The 13,952-nt window shown below is 38.7% G+C and overlaps 1 protein-coding gene across 3 annotated transcripts in view; it reads left to right on the forward strand.

Annotated features, from left to right (window-relative positions):
* DYNC2LI1 (dynein cytoplasmic 2 light intermediate chain 1) overlaps window positions 1-13,952 on the forward strand; it is a 37,343-nt gene that overhangs the window by 2,105 nt on the left and 21,286 nt on the right. For 2 of the 3 annotated variants that reach the window (XM_012450604.2, XM_012450603.2), the window contains exons 2-4: window positions 658-775; window positions 9,723-9,757; window positions 13,311-13,380. In XM_012450604.2, coding sequence (XP_012306027.2) covers window positions 658-775; window positions 9,723-9,757; window positions 13,311-13,380 — 223 coding nt within the window. Of the gene's footprint in view, window positions 1-363; window positions 402-657; window positions 776-9,722; window positions 9,758-13,310; window positions 13,381-13,952 lie in introns of those variants that run through there. The other variant, XM_021670765.2, reaches the window with a different exon arrangement.

Raw genomic sequence — 13,952 nt, forward strand, 5'->3', positions numbered from 1 at the left:
AAGTGATCCACCCACCTTGGCCTCCCAAAGATGGGTGGATCACTTGATCCTATATTACAGGCGTGAACCACCGCATCCAGCCTCAGCGAATTTTTTAATTATTATTATTTGTAGAGGTTGGGTCTCCCTATATTGCTTAAGCTGATATCAAGTGATCCTCCTGCCTCAGCCTCCCATATATTTTTATATTAAAAAAAAAGTTTTTAAAACATTGAAAAAACAAAAAAGAAACGTTTCAGAGAGCAAAGATTATTTGATACACTGATTTTGTACTTTCCCCATCTTCCTAGGTGACCTAAGTGTTTGTGGTTTTCAAGATGTACATTCCCAAAAGTCATTGTACCTTCATGTGTGTCTGAGAAGCCAACATACCCAGCTATGAACCTTAGGGGAAGCCCCAAGTAAGACAGCTTCAGATCCTGGTGATAAAGGCTCTGCTTATCAATTTCAGTATTCTTCAAAGAACTAGTTCAAAGCAACAAAAGAAAAACAAAATCATAGAATGACTAATCCTCAGATGTTTTACCAAATTGTTGTTCCTCAGAAAATAATGTTCATTTATGTCATAAATTTTACGGAAATAAATTCTCTGTGAGCTTGAAATAAATATTTGAAAGTTCTTTTTCTCTGAATTTTTATTTTCTGCCTCTCATGTAGTGAAACTCTCTGGGAAATTGCAAAAGCTGAAGTGGAAAAAAAAGGAATTAATGGAAGTGAAGGCGATGGAGTAGAAATTGGAGAAAAATCTGTTTTCTTCATTGGCAGTAAAAATGCGGTAATGCTTTCTTTTTTTCAATTGTGATGATTTAACAACCATTGGTAAAATATCTTTTAATACTTTGATTACTATATAGATACTTTAACACTTTAACCAGATGACCAATCTGGTTTAGCGTGAATTGGAAAGTGCTTATTATTAATCTAGGAAAAACTATAATAGTAAACAAAATTTTAGAAAAATATATTTAAACTGTTTTTTTCATGATTTGAAAATATTCAGGTCTTCTACTACAATTGAGTATAAAAGCTAGGATTCATTTAAATATCCAAGTCAGTCTCTAAATCAGTTAAGTCGCTATCTTAACAATTTTATATTTCAGATTGTTACTTTACTTTTAGAAATCTCATTAAAGAAATAATTGAACTGTGTCAAGGATATTTGTTAAAGAATTATTCATTATTTTGAAAAATGTGGGGAAAAGACGGCAGCAGTTCCATTGGACCACTGACTGGTAGGAAGAGACCCCTCCCCGCTTGCTGTCAGTTTCTGTTTTACTTAACCAAGCATACGCAAAAGGTTTGGAAATGGCCATACAGAGCAGGAACACATCCATCATGTCTTCGTGTGACTTTGCCTGGCCCACAAAGTTCCTGCCAGGAAGGCAAAATGGCTGGTGACACAAGAAGGTCAAGGCTTGCCAGATACAGGATGCTGAAATTCATACAGTGCCATAGCTCATTTCTGTGTAGGGTTTAAACTCCTGTTTCTGTGCTTCATGTTTCCACATAAGGGCATTGACAAATATGAAGCTTTCAGAAACTAAACTCTGCATCACCAAGGCTACATGTTCACTGGGCATTGTCAGTGCCCAGGCAGCCTGAACACCCGTCTTGTCTCCAGATGAGTCCCAGAAGGCCCTTCCTGCACAAATGGACACCCTCCATTGGGGGGGTTTTGTATACAACATTGAGATGACATTTATTAGGAGAAATACCTATACAACCATGAAAAATTTTTTAGTGATGTAAGAGTGTAATCTGAATTTAAAAATTAGGACACAAATGTCATACATAATATAATCCCAATTATCCAAATACGTAAATAAAATATTCTAATAATTAGAAATATGGATAGTAAAATTTTAATCACTTAATGTTTTTATTTTGTTTTTAATTTCTTTATTTTCCAGAGTTTTCATATTGGCCCACTTCTTACAATTCAAACTTAATTTTTTAAATTAAATTATCATAGGGGTCATTTATATTTTAAAATTTTAACCCAACTATGTAAGCATATATCTTTTTTATTTTTGAGACAAGCTCTCACTCTGGTTGCCCAGGCTGGAGTGCAGTGGCACAATCTCAGCTCACTGCAACCTCGACTTCCCTGGCTCAGGTGATTTTACCTTATCAAATAGCTAGGATTACAGGCGTGCGCCACCACGCCTGGCTAATTTTTTGTAATTTTAGTAGAGATGGAGTTTCACTATGTTGCCCAGGCTGGTCTTGAACTCCTGGACTCAAGCAATCTGCCCATCTTGACCTCCCAGAGTGCTGGGATTACAGGCATGAGCCACCACACCTGGCTGTATATTATTTCATGAGTTTACTATTATGATGCTTGTGATTTTCATATTAGGCATAGTACTTAACAGTCTCCTACTGCCATGTAGGTGCATACATGAATTTAAATAAATGAGTAAATAGTACTAGTCTTACGGTAATAGGAAATAAATTTCTATTACAAAAAACCTTCTGTATACACAGAATATTAGACAGAATGGCTTATACTAATGGTACTGATTACTGATTCCAGCATACAAATGCTCACATACAAAATCTCTGTAGCAGTTATTCTTGACTCCTTTGTAGTCATGATGCCATCCTGTTTTGCTCTGTTTGTTACTTGTGAAACCACCCCTTTTTCTTGATGGCTATATGGGGCATATACAAGCTGTTTTTTGTTTTTAGTAACAAAAGTAATTTTGTTTCTGATGAGTTGGGAACTCCCTTAAGATATCTAAAACTATTGAGGGTATTGTTCTTTAAAAAGTATGCTGGGTGTGGTAGCTCATGCTTGTAATTCCAGGACTTTAGGAGGCTGAGGCAGGTGTATTGCTTGAGTTGAGGAGTTCAAGACCAACCTGGGCAACATGGTGAAACCCAGTCTCTACCAAAAAAATACAAAAATTAGCCAGGTGTGGTGGCACTCACTTGTAGTCCCAGCTACTTGGAAGGCTGAGGCGAGAGGATCACTTGAGTCCAGGAGGTCAAGGCTACAGTGAGCCACCGTGATTGTGCCACTGCACTCTAGCCTGGGCAACGGAGGGAGACCTTGTTTCAAAAAAGAAAGAAAAAAAATAACTGATTCTGCTTCATGAAGAACATTATTTTGGAAGATAAAGAGAAGTAATTAATGCTTCTATGTTCAATTAGTTACCCTTTACCAAAGACGCCAACTGCCCCGGTGCCTCCTCTTTCTCCTTCCAACCATCTGTTCATCCATTTGGTTGACATTGATCAAACATCTTTTAATATGCTAACCATTCTGCTAGACCCTGTGGAAACAGGAATGAAAGACATTCTCTACTGGGAAGGAACTTATGCATGAAGATTTGTATACCAACAATGACAATACCTTGACACAAATGTGGAGGAAAACAGAGAGGGCACTTAACTCACCCCTAAAAGTTGGGAGAATAAGAAAGCCTCCTGAAGAGGGTGGTGACTAAAGCGTGAAGGGTGAGAAGTAAGGAAAGAGAAGTAATTCAGGTGAAGAGTGTTGAGTATTCTAAGATGTTCAAGAAAAATGTATGAAACAGATACTGCGACAAATGGGAGAAAGATCATACTAGAGAAATGTAATAGGATTGTCAGTCATTGTTGACTGCCATTTTCATGATGGGTGTTAACATGATACTAATCTGTCAAGTGTACTTGGTTTTTCTCCACCATCACTCACTTGCATGGGTGCAGGCATGGAAGAGGAAGGTGATTACCTGGAGTGGCTTTGCTGGCTGGATGCAAGTGCAATGCAAAGTGAAGGAGCCCAGGGCATGGATGATATTTACCAGAGATGATTGTAATGATAAACTATGGACTCTGAGATGGAAAAGGAGAGAAGCGAAGGTAGGAAGAAGCTGACATAGGAGCGACTGTTAGCAGAGGGAGTGTCAATGGACATTTGAGACTTTTCATGAAGACCAAAGAGTTATTACTATGAGGATGCCTGAAGAAGCGGTTAGAGGATGTGCTGTGTGTATGTGCGAGTTTGGAAGCAGTGCAGTTGCCAGTGAAACTGGAATGCTTCAAGATGTAACCCTGGAAGTGACTGTGGCAGAAGTAGAGTGAGGGAAAAGGCCTCCATTAGGAGGCATGCACTGAGAGGTCGGGATGTCAGGTGGATTGCCAAGACCTATGTGGGTGTAAGGAAGATTCATGACAGTAACTGCGAAGTAAGGGAGATTGTGAGCCAAAAGAGATGACAACAACCGTGGTGGTAAACTGATACAAGCCTCTGAGGTTTTTGCAAGAGGAGGGAGGTAGAGTAGTTGTTTACAGGTAGCACTGGGGAGCAAGGAGGACCCTAAAGTACGCAGGGTAGTGAGAGTAAATAGCCTCGTTTAACAAGGCTGTGGAGGACGGGGTTCAGGGAAAGTCATTTTAGTTAAGGCCAACACGTAGAGAGAATATTCTGAAAAGGTTGATTGAGATATCGGGGGGTTTGCCAGTCATGGACTTGGAGTCATAGAGTAGAAGGATTTTAGAGGAAAGGGGACAGGAGGGGATTATTGGGCCAAATTAAGGGCTGTGTAGAGAACTAGGAAATTCAGAGTTCCAGGAATAATGGGTCAGAGGAGAGGACTGGACATCTGGAGTGATTGAGACAATAGAAGGGAAGATGGGATTCATTTCGATGGTCTCTAAATGAACTTGTACTAGGTCCATGTTTCTTGAATTAGGAAACCAACAAGATTATGGGTGCATTCTCAGGGGACCACAGTGTACTAATGAATTTTTAAATTTTGGGTTGTAATTTTAGTGATAATCTAAAACTTGATTTCAGTTCCCAGATTAGTTTATGTTAATTTGGAATGGTAACCACATAGTACTAAAAATTTATATGAAATTGTAATAAAAGTGATTTAAGTCCAGGCATTGTGGCTCAATCCTGTAATCCCAGCATTTTAGGAGGCTGAGGTGGGAGGATCACTTGAGGCCAGGAGTTCGAGATTAGCGTGGCCAACATAGTGAAATCCCGTCTCTACTAAAAATGCAAAAAGTTAGCTGTACATGGTGGTGCAAGCCAGTAATCCCAACTACTCTAGAAGCTGAGGCATGAGAATCGCTTGAACCTAGAGGCAGACATTGCAGTGAGCCAAGATTGTGCCACTGCACTCTAGCCTAAGCAACACGAGACTCTGTCTCTAAAACAAAAAAGGGGGTGATTTAAATCAATCCTAGTGTACCATGAAAATGTGAGGAAATTGGCTAGATATTTTCTAAAATTCCTTCCAATTCTTATTCTACTTTCTTATATATAGAGTACATTACTTTTTAGGTAATGTAGCCCTTATTAATTTAAAACTTTTTTTTAAAATTTTGCATCATAGAGTTTATTTAATTTTATTAGGCACAATGTAATTTTTGTCCTCTAGTTTCATAAATTATTTATATTAAAAAGGGTATTGGTAAAGATGATCAAAACATATGTTAAACATTAATTTATTCATTCACACAATTGATGACTATTCTGTATATTGAATTATTAGACAGCTCTGTAAATAATTCTGACATGCACCCAGGTTTAGAAATCTCTGGCCTGTATCAGATAACACTAGGCACATTAACTAATCTTGTTTGGTATCAAAGCAGAATGATAAAACAACAACAGAGGGATCTCTAATATTTTTCTGCTTCCTCCAATTTCTTTTTTTTTTTTAATTTTTTATTGCATTTTAGGTTTTGGGGTACATGTGAAGAACATGCAAGATTGTTGCATAGGTGCATACATGGCAGTGTGACTTGCTGCCTTCCTCCCCATCACCTATATCTGGCATTTCTCCCCATGCTATCTCTCCCCAACTCCCCACCCCACACTGTCCCTCCCCTATTTCCCCCCAACAGACCCCAGTGTGTGATGCTCCCCTCCCTGTGTCCATGTGTTCTCATTGTTCAACACCCGCCTATGAGTGAGAACATGCGGTGTTTGATTTTGTGTTCTTGTGTCAGTTTGCTGAGAATGATGGTTTCCAGGTTCATCCATGTCCCTACAAAGGACACGAACTCATCCTTTTTGATGGCTGCATAATATTCCGTGGTGTATATGTGCCACATTTTCCCTGTCCAGTCTATCATCGATGGGCATTTGGGTTGGTTCCAGGTCTTTGCTATTGTAAATTGTGCTGCAATGAACATTTGTGTGCATGTGTCCTTATAGTAGAACGATTTATAATCCTTTGGATATATACCCAGTAATGGGATTGCTGGGTCAAATGGAATTTCTATTTCTAGGTCCTTAAAGAATCGCCACACTATCTTCCACAATGGTTGAATTTACATTCCCACCAACAGTGTAAAAGTGTTCCTATTTCTCCACATCCTCTCCAGCGTCTGTTGTCTCCAGATTTTTTAATGATCGCCATTCTAACTGGCGTGAGATGGTATCTCAATGTAGTTTTGATTTGCATTTCTCTAATGACCAGTGATGATGAGCATTTTTCATATGTTTGTTGGCCTCATGTATGTCTTCTTTTGTAAAATATCTGTTCATATCCTTCGCCCACTTTTGAATGGGCTTGTTTTTTTCTTGTAAATCTGTTTTAGTTCTTTGTAAATTCTGGATATCAGCCCTTTGTCAGATGAGTAAGCTGCAAAAATTTTTTCCCATTCTGTTGGTTGCCGATTCACTCTAATGACTGTTTCTTTTGCCGTGCAGAAGCTGTGGAGTTTGATTAGGTCCCATTTGTCTATTTTGACTTTTGTTGCCAATGCTTTTGGTGTTTTGGTCATGAAGTCCTTGCCTACGCCTATGTCCTGAATGGTTTTGCCTAGATTTTCTTCTATAGTTTTTATGGTGTTAGGTGTTATGTTTAAGTCTTTAATCCATCTGGAGTTAATTTTAGTGTAAAGTGTCAGGAAGGTGTTCAGTTTCTGTTTCCTGCATATGGCTAGCCAGTTTTCCCAACACCATTTATTAAACAGGGACTCCTTTCCCCATTGCTTGTTTTTGTCAAGTTTGTCAAAGATCGCATGGTTGTAGATATGTTGTGTTGCCTCCGAGGCCTCTGTTCTGTTCCATTGGTCTATATCTCTGTTTTGGTACCAGTACCATGCTGTTTTGATTACTGTAGCCTTGTAGTATAGTTTGATGTCCGGTAGTGTGATGTCTCTTGCTTTGTTCTTTTTGCTTAGAATTGACTTGGCTATGCAGGCTCTCTTTTGGTTCCATATGAAGTTTAAGGTGGTTTTTTCCAGTTCTGTGAAGAAGGTCTTTGGTAGCTTCATGGGGATAGCGTTGAATCTGTAAATTACTTTGGGCAGTATGGCCATTTTCACGATATTGATTCTTCCTAACCATGAACATGGAATGTTTCTCCATCTGTTTGTGTCCTCTCTTATTTCGTTGAGCAGTGGTTTGTACTTCTCCTGGAAAAGGTCCTTTACGTTCCTTGTTAGTTGCATTCCTAGGTATTTTATTTTCTTTGTAGCAATTGTGAATGGCAGTTCGTTCTTGATTTGGCTCTCTTTAAGTCTGTTATTGGTGTATAGGAATGCTTGTGATTTTTGCACATTGATTTTGTATCCTGAGACTTTGCTGAAGTTGCTTATCAGTTTCAGGAGATTTTGGGCTGAGACAATGGGGTCTTCTAGATATACAATCATGTGGTCTGCAAATAGAGACAATATGATTTCCTCCTTTCCTATTTGAATACCCTTTATTTCTTTTTCTTGCCTGATTGCTCTGGCTAGAACTTCCAGTACTATATTGAATAGGAGTGGTGAGAGAGGGCATCCTTGTCTAGTGCCAGATTTCAAAGGGAATGCTTCCAGTTTTTGCCCATTCAGTAGTAAACTACATATGATACAAGTTCAGTGTATGAAAATTAGAAAATCCCAATTTTTAAAAAAGCATTAATTACCTGCAAATCCATCAGCTAGAAATAATCATTATTAACAGCCTAATGTCCCTCTAAATTTATTTGTGTGTTTGTTTCTCTCTCTCTCTGTGTGTGTGTGTGTGTGTGTGTGTGTGTATGTACTTCAAGGAAACAGGAAAAGTTATTTTTTAATGCAAACAGAGTGTTGCTAATCTATTATGAATGTCTTACTATGTCAGTAAGTATATTTTTATATTATCATTCCTAATAGCTGTATATTATTCTATTGTATGGATTACCATAATTAATTTAGCCAGTCCCCTATTTGGGAACATGTAGGGCTTTTTTAGTTATTCAGTTTGATATAACACCAGCCAGTAAACATCCTTCAATAATGTACATTTTTATATTATACTATTCCTATGATTTATTTTTTGAGACACAGTCTCACTCTGTCACCAGGCTGGAGTTCAGTGGAGGCAGTCTCAACTCACTGCAACCTCTGCCTCCTGGGTTCAAGCAATTCTCCTGCCTCGGCCTCCGGAGTAGCTGGAACTACAGGCCACACACCACCACAGCCAGCTAATTTTTGTATTTTTAGTAGAGACAGGGTTTTACCATATTAGCCAGGATGGTCTGCATCTCTTGACCTTGTGATCCACCTGCCTCAGCCTCCCAAAGTGCTGGGATTACAGGTATGAGCCACCATGCCTGGCCTAGTTATTTTTTGATATATCTCATTACAAAACAGTTCTTCAATTTGATCATATTCCAGATATAATCTGAAGTAATTATCTTCTTTTGGTAAAAACTATAGGTTTTTTAGTAAAACTAAAAACACATATATTAAATGTTCGGTGTTTTTGACAATCCAGAGTTTTTCAAATTATTTTCTTTGGAGCCTGCAGGTTTCCTCCAGTGGAGCTTGCCCTGCTGTTTCTCTTTTATCTGTTTCCTTGTAAGGGGTCTTTAAAAAAAAAAAAAAAAAAAAGGTTTTACTATTTTTTAAAAATGATATAAACCACTGAGCTAGTCCCTGGCTAAACTGTGAAGTTAAGTTGCATAACTAGTAGTAGCAATTAGGCCAGAAGTCCTGAAAAGAAACTTGGGGCCAGGTGTGGTGGCACTTTGGGAGGCCAAGGTGGGCAGATCACATGAGGCCAGGAGTTCAAGACCAGCCTGGCCAACGTGGAAAAACGCTGTCTCTACTAAAAATACAAAAATTAGCTGGGCGTGGTGGCGTGCACCCATAATCCCAGCTACGCAGGAGGCTGAGGCACAAGAATCTCTTGAGCCCAGGAGGTGGAAGTTGCAGTGAACTGAGATCATGCCACCTTACTCCAGCCTCGGCGATAGAGTGAGACTCTGTCTCAAAAATACAATAAAAGAAAAAGAAACTTGGAATGAGTACAGCCTCTGTAATTAAAACAAATTACTCTAGTGCAGTATCTGAATTGCCACTTACTTTGAACATATTTGCAATGTGTCCTTTATTTGTATGTTATCTTTTTTCTTTATTTCCACTTCAACAATTGGAATTAAAACATTTTAAAAGACACTAAGCATCAGCTTAACCAGTAATTAGCATTGATGAGTAGAGAAAAATCTAAGACAGCTGCCAAGTTGACCACTTAAGTGAGGTATGGTTTGCTAGTATTTGTCATCTGTGGGACTTTATAATTATAATAATAGCAGTGTAGTTACACTGTGATGGAAAGTTGACAGTTAACTTTTTCCACTTATCAAACTTTAGAATAATTCTGAAAGTTTCTAGTTTTTAGTTTCCAGGTAATTTATCATTCAAGTGATTAAAAAGCTATTTTGGGCCACAAATTATGAATAATAATACAATTTTACATATGAATGACATTAACACAGTATTCCTTCTTTTTTAATTTCCAGGGAAAGACTACTATTATTCTAAGGTGTCTTGACAGGTAAGTGTTATAGTAACCTTTAAACTACATTTATGCTTACTCTAGTTGTATAGGGCAAGTTAGATCCTAAAAGACATGAGGAAGGGGAATGATTTTAAGACTCAAACCAAATATTTAATTCTTAGTGAATCCTTAGTATAACCTTTAAGAGCACCTTTAAAGATAAAACTAACAATAAGCCAAAACTGCTATGAGATTAATACTGGGTTTCCCTATTTGAGGGAGAAATGTTACCATAATGATCCAGCCTACAATGTATTTACCTTCTTTTTGGCTATGCTACTCTGGTATTTAAATTATTTTATTCTGCCAAATCTATGATTATTTGAACATTCATTGGAAGCTTTAGTTGCTCAGGGATGCATTTTTGAAGCACAGTGTTGGTCCTCAAACTGGATATTTTATCATTTCTTTTATATACTTCCTAACCTACACTGTAGGAGCAGGCCATCAGATTAACATTTAGGATTATGATTGGTAGATGTTGCAGGAAGCTGATAAAGAAAGTCTTCAATCAATTTTGGAAGATATTTCTCTGTTCCCTTCATTTCAATACATATTTCTTATAACTTCCCAAATCATCAAAAGAGATGGAATTTGGTGTTAAGGTCACATTAAAGAAATGTCACTCATTTGAAAAATATTATTAAAGAATACAAATAATAAATTCCTAGTTTTGTGTAATTTCTTTCACCAGCAGAATCATTTCTCAGAGGAACTATCAACAGTAAAACCTGTTTTGTCTTTCCATCTCCAGGAATCATGGGTCTTTTTAGACACATTTTGCTGTTTCCTGTCATAAACAAATCATCTGATACAACACCAGCTTAAGAGAAAATACTACAAAATAGTACATTGACTTGAAAAGTAATAATTTCAATTCCTTAATAGTCTGCTTAGGAAAAGGGCAATTTTACAAAATTTAGGTTAAATATCAGATCTTATAAATTTTGTCTTAAAAGTAGCATTTTGCTTGATAAAAGAAAATTTATGGCCGGGCGCAGTGGCTCATGCCTGTAATCCTAACACTTTGGGAGGCTGAGATGGGCAGATCACGAAGTCAGAAGTTTAAGACTAGGTTGACCAACATGGTGAAACCCTGTCTGTACTAAAAATACAAAAATTAGCTGGGCATAATGTCACATGCCTACAATCCCAGGTACTCAGGAGGCTGAGGCAGGAGAATTGCTTGAACCCAGGAGGCAGAGGTTGCAGTGAGCTGAGGCCACTGCACTCCAGCTTGGGCAACAGAGCAAGAAAATTTCTGTCTTTTGGGAAATATAACCAAATATTACTCTGTATATAATATATTCAAAAGATATATGCGGTGTGATATTCAAAATATTTAATAAACATAAATATATAAGTCACAAATTTAAAAATCTTTTATCTTTCTTCTACAATTTAAAGATAGATATGGGGCTGGCTTCAGTGGCTCATGCCTATAATCCTAACACTTTGGGAGGCCAAGGCAGGTGGATCAGTCATCCCAGGTTCAAGACCAGCCTGGCCAACATAGTGAGAACTTATCTGTACCAAAATATACAAAAATTAGCTGGTTGTGGTGGTACACACCTGTAGTCCCAGCTACTCAGGAAGCTGAGGTGGGAGGATCACTTGAGCCCGAGAGGTTGAAGCTGCAGTGAACCACGATCATGCCACTGCATTCTAGCCTGAGTAACAGAGGGAGACCCTGTATCAATAAAATAAAATAAGAAAGTAAAATGAAGATATGTACCCATATTATTTGGCCTTAAAAAGGAGGGAAATTCTATCACATGCTACAGCATCGATGAACCTGTAGGACATTATGCTAAGTGAAATAAGCCAGACACACACACAAAAATATTGGGTTGGTATGGTGGCTCACGCCTGTAGTCCCAGCACTCTGGGAGGCCAAGATGGGCAGATCACTTGAGGTCAGGAGTTCGAGACCAGCCTGGCCAACATGGTGAAACCCTGTCTCTACTAAAAATACAAAAATTGGCCGGGCTTGGTGGCGGGCCCCTGTAATCCCAGCTCCTTGGGAGGCATGAGAATAGCTTGAACCTGGGAGACAGAGGTTGCAGTGAGCCAAGATTGTGCCACTGCAAAAAAAAAAAAAAAAAAAACGAATATAGTATGATTTCACTTATATGAGATATTTAGAATAATCAAACTCGTAGAAACAAAAAGTAGAATGGTGGTTACCAAGGACTAGGGGGAAGGGAAAATTAGGAGATTTTTTTTTTTTTTTTTTTGAGATGGAGTTTCATTTTTGTTTCCTAGGCTAGAGGGCAATGGTGTGGTCTTGGCTCACTGCAACCTCTGCCTCCCAGGGTCAAGCAATTCTCCTACCTCAGCTGGGATTACAGGCGCCCACCACCACACCTGGTTAATTTTTCTTTATATTTTTAGTAGAGATGGGGTTTTACCATGTTGGCCATGCTGGTCTTGAACTCCTGACCTCAGGTGATCCACCTGCCTTGGTCTCCCAAAGTGCTGGGATTACAGGTGTAAGCCACCATGCCTGGCCGAGGAGTTGTTTAATGGGTATGGAGTTTCAGTCTTGTGAATGAAAAAGTGCTGAATACGGGTTATATAACAACGTGAATATATTTAATACTACTGAATTGTACACTTAAAAATGGTTAAGATAAATTCTATTTTGCGTTCCTTACCATAATAAAAATAAATATATATCATAAACTGCTTACCAGCAATATAAGCTATAGTATAAATAATTCAGCAAATTGTTTTAATGTTTTTCTAATCATTACTGATTTTAAGGATTTGTTGATATGATTTATTAACTATCACTAGCTAAATGATACCCGTGTTTGAACTGTGATTTAAGATAGAGGACTGTATTAAAGTCTTGCATTGTTTTTGTTTTTTTGAGACAGGGTCTTACTCTGTCATCCAGGCTGGAGTGCAGTGGCACAATCTCAGCTTACTGCAGCCTTGACCTCCCAGGCTCAAGCGATTTTCCCAGGCTCCAGCAATTCTCCCACCTCAGCCTCCTGAGTAGTTGGGACTACAGATGTGCACTACTTTTTTTTGTAGAGACGGCGTTTTGCTATGTTGCCCAGTCTAGTCTCGAACTCCTGAACTCAAGCAGTTTACCCGCCTTGGCCTCCCAAAGTGTTAGGATTACAGGCATGAGCCACCATGCCTGGCCAAGTCTTGCATTGATGTTTTAAACTGCATTAGGTTCCTAGCTCCTCACATCAAGGCTGAGCATAAACCCAATGTCAGTGCTTCCTACATGGCCTGGATGTGGAGATCTAGTGCCCAACGTGGCCATCCACACTGCCAGACTCAACGCATTCTCCACTTGCCGCAGCTGTGCCTTTAGGGGCTACCACATTATGCAGGCACCATTAAAATCCATTAAGATGGTGTTTTGAAGGTTCATTTATTTTGTACATACAATTTATCTCAATGCTATTATACAAAGTAACTTTTCTACTAATAGAGTTTCTAAGAGGAAGGAAAAATGAATCAGGTAAGATGATAACATAAGAAACTAACACCACCCACAATGATAATACTATCTGCCTTTATTATACAGAGATGAGCCACCAAAACCAACCTTAGCTTTGGAGTATACATATGGAAGAAGAGCAAAAGGGCACAACACAGTAAGTGGTTTTGTTTTGTTTTGTTTTGTTTTGTTTTTTTCAACTGGAGTCTCGCTCTTGTCCAGGCTGGAGTGCAGTGGCACGGTCTTAGCTCACTACAAGCTCTGCCTCCTGGGTTCAAGTGATTCTCCTAGCTCAGCCTCCCAGGTAGCTGTGACTGTAGTCGCCTGCCACCACACCTGGCTAATTTTTGGTTTTTTAGTAGAGATGGAGTTTCACCATATTGGCCAGGTGGGTCTGGAACTCCTGACCTCAAGTAATCTGCCTGCCCCGGCCTCCCAAAGTGCTGGGATTACAGGCATGAGCCACCACACCCAGCACAGTAAGGGTCTTTTAAAGTGATATTGCTATGCCCATAAGATGGGAAAGTAATGCTGCTGACTTTGTTTTACATTTTCCATCTTATCTGTAATCAATAAACATAACCGGTTGTACACTTCATAGCTGTCTACCATTAAACTTCAAATGCAGTGTGGCAGATATGAAGCCAACCCAAACTGTGAAAAGATTTTAGCCTTCTCGTTTGTTATGTCTTAAAATGCTAGAATAAGATGCCTTTTTAACTTTATTGT

The sequence above is a fragment of the Aotus nancymaae genome, unplaced genomic scaffold (assembly GCF_030222135.1).
Source record: "Aotus nancymaae isolate 86718 unplaced genomic scaffold, 86718_ANA_hifiasm-v0.15.2.pri h1tg000057l, whole genome shotgun sequence".
Classification (NCBI taxonomy): Eukaryota; Metazoa; Chordata; class Mammalia; order Primates; family Aotidae; genus Aotus; species Aotus nancymaae.